The 8,767-nt window shown below is 34.8% G+C and overlaps 1 protein-coding gene across 1 annotated transcript; it reads left to right on the forward strand.

Moving 5' to 3' along the window:
• The first annotated feature begins 1,562 nt into the window (after positions 1–1,562).
• On the forward strand, positions 1,563–6,873 carry chrna10a (cholinergic receptor, nicotinic, alpha 10a). Its single transcript, XM_059533725.1, has 5 exons — positions 1,563–1,709; positions 2,996–3,141; positions 3,431–3,585; positions 4,655–5,187; positions 6,031–6,873. Exons 1-5 carry the CDS (start codon positions 1,649–1,651, stop codon positions 6,729–6,731), a joined length of 1,596 nt encoding a protein of 531 aa, XP_059389708.1. The 5' UTR covers positions 1,563–1,648; the 3' UTR covers positions 6,732–6,873.
• Positions 6,874–8,767: the final 1,894 nt, after the last annotated feature.

Below are 8,767 nucleotides of genomic sequence, written 5' to 3' on the forward strand. Positions count from 1 at the left end.
GAAAATCTGTGCTTTGCCCACTTACCTCACTATTACAAAACATGAGACTTATTAGTTTCAGGTTCATTTTTTTGGGGAGATGAGTTTGTGGCTGCTGAAGCAATTTTCATGCGTCCATGTACTTTCTTTTGTGTTGACTTTCGAGACTCTTGCTAGTGAGAGCGGCAGAAATGAGAAATATTCACTTCCCTCCTCAAAATCCTCTGCAATTTCTGGCACAGTTTGAAGCAGTCCTGGTAGTTGTATGTCTGGAGACACAAGAGAACAGAACAATAGAATTAGTCACTTTTTAGCTGGGAAAATAATAAATTAAAATAAAATGAATCTCAGGGTTGTGAATAAAAATAAAAACTCTAGCTCTAATCAAAAAACTCTAGAAAAGACTATTACTGTGAGTGAGACATTGGACGAGATCTGATCTCATCTCAGAGAGTTACATGGTGTTGCATGTGCCTCAGTGTGATTTGAAAGTAAATGAAGTAGACTAACATGAGACTGCTGCAGTTTTATGATCAGGCAAACACTGCTGTTCATTCACTTAAATCCAGACCACAAGCCAGAGAATTTGACAGTGAAATCAGTGTTATGGCCTCTGGCAAACACAAAACAACACGCTTGTCTTTGTTTGGACCTTGCTGGCTTTCATTATGTTTTAACATTTTCTTTCCCATTCATTCAGTTATACAAATACGATCTACAATTTGCAAATCTATGTACAAATACAACAGTTTATTTGATCATGTAAATATATATATTTTTTCTTCTCGCATACTGATCACATGATAATGAGATAATGTAAATAGTTTCAGTTTGATGTGGTAAGATACATTATGACTCTACAGTTAAATTATGTGCTAATACTGCCAGCCTGTGGTCAAAGATTGAAAGCACCTCATTTAAACTTGCTAAACATGATAGAGACCTGCTGGTTTTATTCAGGCCTTTCCCTTACAGTATTTGAAATTCAAATAATGGTAAAATTAGTGAAATGTTGTGAGGTTAGCTAATGTTTATCAAATATGACAACTGCATTAAATATATTATTAATATATTCCCAGGTCTAATTATTTATTTTCAAAATAATGACACTATTGTCTTCCTATGAGCATTTTGATAGCAAAAATATAAGTCATTTCATAGTAAAATTTAGCAACACTTGTGAACCTGCTTTTAAACTAAATTTAGCGGCTGCTAAATGAATAAATGTAAAATGTAAATGTAAACTATTTGTATTTTTATATTATTGTGTAATATAAAACATTGATGGACGGACATAATATTATTAGTAATATATAGTCAAATTTATTTTTGTTCATTATTGTTTATTTAATAAATGATGAACTATTTAACATTTATGAACTGATGCCTTTTTATGAATAAATAATATTAATACTGATAAATACATGTGAATGTCAATGGCAGCAAAAACATATATAATATGATGTCAAATAGAGTGAGGCACAGAGGCTGGATTACACACGTGCTCTGTTTGGAGGATTAAACTGTTTCGTGTCTCTGTGTATTATTGACTTTTTTTCATACAGCAGCTGTCATCTGGAGTTGAAAGACTAGATCTTCAATGAATCGAACATCTATTCAATTGTCATTTAATGCCCAATAACAGAGTTTCAGTAAACTGAACTGTGAGATGCCTGCCAAGAATGTGCAATATTTTGCCTTTTTTACCTTCTGCTTGCTGTTTGTGCCAGGTAATGCTTTCTTCTTTTATACATATCAGTGTGTTGTTAGTTTCTGTTCACAATTGTTTGATTTTTAGACCGTAATAGGTCCTAAACCTTCTTTACATTCTAAGCAAATTCATTTTAAACATTCTATTATAACGTACTGTAAAAAGTGACATTGAAGTGAAAGTGCATTATTTGCCATTTCCTCTATGCATTGATTTCCATCTATATATCTATTTCTGTATCTTGACATCACATTGTCAGTCTAATATGATAATCCTTTCTGTAAATCTCTTTTAAAGCTTCATTGACATGACAAAGCAGTAGCAAACATCTGGCAAAGTCTGGACCTGTGTCTATATCACTCAAAGGCTTTCAGATAGTTTTTAGTACCTATTTAATATTAATTATCCTCTTTTGCTCTGCACTGGGGTACCATCTAATCCTGTATAGTAAGACACCATGTTTTTTGCTAATGGGGCATGTTGTCACAAAGTGTCAGTGTGTTTCAACTGTATCTGTTTTCTTTTTTCTGGACAATAACAGTGGGAATATTCGATATTGGTATACTGACCAGCTGCTTAATGGTAGATATACTCAATCTCTTGTGTTGTATAGCCTCAGATGGGTAATCTAGCAGGAAATCTCATCCCTCCACTCTTCCCGATTAAGCCATCTGTCATGTGGACATGTGTTATCCATCACACAAGAGCTGGCATGTGGCCCTGATTGACAGGCGGCTCTGATCTGTTGCTGTCCAGTAATAGAAAATCATTAAAACTCAAATATATAATAAAACTGAAAAGTTATGATTTGGTTTACCATAGAATGAATCTTGTCTTGTATTTGCTTTGTTACATTCCAACTTTTGTAAGTTCATCTGTTAAACGAATAAATGCAAAAAACATCACATTTACACCACTTTTTAATGTTTTTTTATAAGTCTTATGTTCATCAAGGCTGCATTTATTTGATAAAAGTACAGTAAAATCATTAATATTGTGAAAAATATTACAATTTAGAAGAAATGTTTTATATTTGAAAAAAAAAAATGAAAATAATTTATTCCTGTGATGTAAAGCTGAGCTTTCAGCATCAATACTTTTCAATTTTTGTTTTATTGATTGAATGCATTGATGAATAAAGTTTCCAAAAGTATTTATTTGAAATAGAAAAGGTTTTAAAAATGATAAATGTATTTACTGTCCCTTTCAATAAATTGACATCCTTGCTGAATAAAAGTATTTATTCAGTATTAATTAAAATATACAAACAGAAAACAGTTCTTTCTTTTTTCTTGTTTTTCCCAGTTTGCTGGGGGGCCAATGGGATCTATGCCCAGAAACTGCTCAATGATTTATTTAGAAACTACACAAGCGCGCTGAGGCCAGTGGAAGACACAGAAGACATTCTGAACGTCACACTTCAGATCACACTCTCCCAAATCATTGACATGGTAATCTGCCACAGGATACACAGAACCACAGCCTACCAGAAAATGAGTTCGAATAAGGACACTAGAGAAAATGTAGTCATTCTGTTGGATAATAAACACAGATAAATGTGCAAGCATCACAAAGACTGTGATATAAATCATATAAGGAGTAAGGAAAAGTCTGTAAGAAAATAAATTATAATAATAAAAAAATAGTGACTAAAGTAATGCATTTTATATAATTTTTTACAGTATGGTTGGATAAAAAAGGTAATATAAATTGCTGAGACTGTATACCCTTCTATTACAGGACGAGCGTAACCAGATTCTGACAGCTTATTTATGGATACGGCAAGTCTGGATTGACAAATATCTCACCTGGAATAAGGCGAACTATGACGGGCTTGATACCATCCGTATACCTGGAAGTTATGTATGGAGACCTGATATAGTCCTATATAACAGGTCAGATTGGTATTCAGATGGCCATTTTTGTTTGCCTTTTCTTTTTCCCCCACATAGAGGCACAAGCTCAACACTTAATTAAAGCATTTATGATTAAACATTCATATGCTCCTGTAGCACCTTAAAGGCTCTAAGTAATATTGTTAGGCGATGCATTTATTTAAAATTGAAATAAAATAAAATAAAATAAAATAATAAAACATCAAATGGAGCGATATTTAAGTAACAACCACACTATCATTTGAATAAATTTGTCCATGTTAGTCTTCTATTGTGGCATCTATTCCAATTAAATCCACCTGAACGACATATAAGAATGAAGTTTTTGTCATGTCAGTTTTGTACTGTATACCCTGCACATATAAATAGTGAAAACCCATCAAAGGAATAGTCAGTATTTACTCATTACAGATTCTTTCTCAATCACTTTCTTTGCCACTTTGGAGGAATGTAATGACTCTACAGTGGCTATAATTACAAAACAAAACTCCTGTTGAAATTACAGTTTAGAGGTGTACAAATAAATCCAAGTAAAATCGTGTTAGAAGTTCTTTGGGGAAAATAAAAATTGTGGGCCTTCATGAAAAAATCTGAAGATGAAGGCCTGCATCTTTCGGCACAATAATGACCTCAAACACAAATGAAAGTAAATACTGGAATGGCTTCAGAAGAAGAATGTTTTAAAATAGACCAGTCAGATTCCAGACTTAAATTTAATAAAAAAAACAAAAAAAAAAAAAAACAGTGAAATGACTTGAAGAGGACTGTATACATAAGATCCTCCTGAAAATATGATGATATGAATCGTGGAAAATATTGACTAATCAAGATGGGCTAAGTTAAAGGACTCAAAAAGACAAAAGCATGTACACTTGTTCTACAAGATTAAATTTCTATTCTGCTTTTTTATTTGTTTGTTATTTGAATTTTGAATCTTTTTTCTACTTTGATTCATTAGATTAATCTTACAAAGCTAAAAAAAATTTCCAGTGGTGTTGACTGTTTATGCCCACTGTAAATTGACCGTAACTACTCTACCATTTACTGTAGAATATTCTATGTCTTGCAGCGCTGATGATCACTTCACCAGCACTATGGACACCAATGTTGTGATCCGTCATGATGGCCAGATCATGTGGGATGCTCCAGCCATCACTAAAAGCTCCTGTAAAGTTGACGTCTCGTTCTTCCCCTTTGATGCCCAGCAGTGTAGTCTGACCTACGGCTCATGGACCTACAACGGCAACCAGCTTGACATTCTGAACGCCATGGAGAGCGCAGATCTCGCAGACTTGGTGGACAACGTGGAATGGGAGGTGCTGGGAATGCCGGCCGAGAGGAATGTCATTCTGTACGGCTGCTGTGCAGACCCTTATCCGGACGTGACCTACACTCTGAAACTGAAGAGAAGGGCTTCGTTTTATGTGTTCAACTTGCTCATTCCCTGTGTGATGATCTCTTTCTTGGCTCCGCTGGGCTTCTATCTACCTGCAGACTCTGGAGAGAAGGTGTCACTGGGGGTCACTGTGATGTTAGCACTCACTGTGTTTCAGCTGTTGGTAGCTGAGATCATGCCTCCCTCAGAGAATGTTCCTCTTATAGGTGAATCATAACTGCTGAAAAACATTTAGATATAATTAAAGTTTGCATATATAGAAAGCTTTAATATAAAGTCAGCCTTAAGTCATGAACTATATATACAGCAAATAGTGAGCACATGCTATTCAAATATCAGCCTGGACATTTTAGCACTTTTTTTTTAGCTAAATATTAAGTTTTGTGTCACTTATGTGTCTCATATGTATCCTAAATCGAAATCTTCCCTCATTCACTATTTCCATAAGGCTATAAAACAGGTCACTTAAAGGAGTAAATGAAAACAAGTGAGTGATGAAACAAGTGCACCGGAAAGCATAGTTTGTGCTTGCAGTTCAATAATTATTTGAAACTGGCAATCTTCTGGTGAGACACCAATTGACTCTCACAGTGCATTATGGGTATTCTCTAGCCTTTGAGCATACAGGGGACGATTTCAGACACAGGACAGTTTTTTTAGCGAATCAAGTTCACACAGCTCAACCAGTGAAGTCTGATTCTCTAACAAATGACTAGGTCGGTTATTTTCAGTAAATGAAAACCATACATCTTACATAGTGCAGCTATCTGTGTGAATACTGATTGGTTATTCATATGACAAAGTGTAAAGGTGCACATTATGTCAGTTGCATTTTATAAATATTAAATGCATAACCACATTAAGCAAGGTATCAAACCCCTAGTATGGAGTTTGGAAATCCATGAGTATTGAATACCATACTTAGCCAAATGTCGCTCACTCGCTTTTTAAATTTTCATTCTGATCTAGTCAAACTAATATAATCTTGTATTTGCAATATCACTGAGACAAAAAGTTTCTAAACTTTCTCTTATGTACTTTCTCTACAGGAAAATATTACATAGCCACAATGACCATGATCACTGCATCCACTGCCCTCACCATCTTTATTATGAACATACATCACTGTGGCCCTGAGGCCAAACCCGTCCCAGACTGGGCCAAGAAATTCATCCTGCAGTATCTGGCCAGGATTTGCTTTGTCTACGAAGTCGGTGAGAACTGCATGACCTCACAGCCAGAGAGACCAGAAGCACCTGAATCCAAAAAGCACCTGAAATCCAACTGCAACATGAACGGCCAAGCTGGGAAAGATGACTTTGTGTTCAAATTTGAGAGAAGTCAGGATGCCGCGTCTCCAAAGCTCCCAGGTGACACAGAAGATGTGTCTCAGATCATGAGTCCGGCGTGCTCACTGGGAAAACACCCCACCTGTCAGTATGGTGTGTGGAAGGAGGGAGTGTTCATGAGCATGGATTGCGGTGATGGGACGGCAGAGGCAGGAAAAGCCACAGAAAGAGGAGAGGATGAATATCATGATGGTGGGCTCAAAGTGCAGTGCAAGTGTGAGCAGCAACATCTCATGAGGAATATTGAATATGTTGCAAACTGTTACCGCGATCAGAGAGCCACAGCAAGAAGAACCGGAGAGTGGAAAAAGGTCGCCAAGGTTCTGGATCGATTCTTCATGTGGCTGTTTTTCATTATGGTTTTCTTCATGAGCCTTCTTATAATGGGGAAAGCCATATGAAAAGAAATAAAGACATAAATGAAAGGCTATAACTGATTATATAAAAGATGGCATACAACCAGTTGGCCATTACCACAATAAAAGATTACAGATTATTTAGCATAAACAATCATCTTGATATAAATTACCCCACTTACAGTAAAATAACTGAAAAATAAATAAATAACAATAGACAAAGTATATATATATTTGACTTTAAATTATTTTATTATGTGAGAAAAGAAGAGACTATGGAGTGACATGAGAGGTCAATATGCAGAATAATTGAGCATATAATACAGCGATTGACCAATTAGAATCAACCATTCCAAAGAGCAGTTTAATATATATAAAAATGAAAATTATGTCATTAATAACTCACTCTCATGTCATTCCAAACCTGTAAGACAACCGTTTCATCTTCGGAGGTCTTACGGGTTCGGAACGAAATGAGGGTAGAGTCAGTGATGAGTCAGTAATGACATAATTTTCATTTTTCGATGAACTAACCCTTTAATTTCAACATTTAATAATGCATGTTTTTTTTTTTATATATATATATATATATACTTTTTTTACAATTTTTTTTTGCTGTATTTAGAAATAAATAATTTTAAGTAAATGTATGCTTTTATAAACTAAGTAAATCCAGTCAAGTCAAGTCAAGTCAAATCAAGTCACCTTTATTTATATAGCGCTTTAAACAAAATACATTGCGTCAAAGCAACTGAACAACATTCATTAGGAAAACAGTGTGTCAATAATGCAAAATGATAGTTAAAGGCAGTTCATCATTGAATTCAGTGATGTAATCTCTGTTCAGTTAAATAGTGTCTGTGCATTTATTTGCAATCAAGTCAACGATATCGCTGTAGATGAAGTGACCCCAACTAAGCAAGCCAGAGGCGACAGCGGCAAGGAACCGAAACTCCATTGGTGACAGAATGGAGAAAAAAAAGGGTGACTGCAGTGACCCTCTGATCTGGATACAGACTGGATCTGGTGGCTACGGTGACCTCGGAATAAGAGAGAAACAGACAAATATTAGCGTAGATGCCATTCTTCTAATGATGTAGCAAGTACATTATGTTATGGGAATTGTTTCCGGTTCCGGTTCCAGTCCTCTCCTCTGATCAAAATGCCTGAAACAGAAGCATTAAAACACTGATCACAGACGTTGTGGTGCTTTGTTGTTTGTTGTATTTTTTCACCATATCTCCCGGAGCTTAATCTTCTTTTTATCCTTTGCTCTCACAGCTGAACTATGTCATTACACATGCAGTATGGATCTCTTTTCTGTCTGTCACATCAACATAGATCCTCCCTTTCAAGAGTTAATAAAGTAAAGTGAAGAGCATCTTACTTACAACATTTTATTTATTTATTTATTTAAATTTCTTTAATCTTTTTGATGACTAATGATACATTTGTATCAAATAATAGTTTTTTTTTGCAGACATATGCTGTTCATTTCCATATAACTGCATGTACAACAATAAACCATTTGTGCATAAAATGAGGAAGTTCTCCAACAGAGGCAGGAAGCATCTTGCACATCTGTGAGCTGCTTCTGCAGTTCTAAAATTAAAACTTATGAGAACACTGTGAATGGTTTGACTTAAAGCGGTAAGGTCAAATATAAGAACTTGTTTGAAAGAGTGAAATGAATCATTTGATTTTAAGGAACTCCTTGATTTTAAGGAGCTTCTTCTTTTTCTTTTTTTTTTATGTTGGTCTTTGATTATTCTGAAATTTTAAAATATTTTATTTTAGTCACTGCGTCTTTACAGATCCATAAACTTATTTGTGCCATTCCTGAATGTTTTCTTCTTGTTCAGATGTTCTTTTTCAAATAAACAGTGTGAATTACTTCAAAGTGTTTAAATTTCATCCTTTTTGTGTTTTAGGGGATGTTAGCAGGACTAAAGTATATTTAATTCCATTTGGGTGTACAGTACTGTATATTATCCATGCACATGAGAAGCTGTATAGAACACAGAAATGAATGGGTTTTAATTTGAGAAATATAAGTAATATATTAGGTTAATAAGGTATAA

This window comes from Carassius carassius, chromosome 41, assembly GCF_963082965.1.
Source record: "Carassius carassius chromosome 41, fCarCar2.1, whole genome shotgun sequence".
NCBI lineage: Eukaryota > Metazoa > Chordata > Actinopteri > Cypriniformes > Cyprinidae > Carassius > Carassius carassius.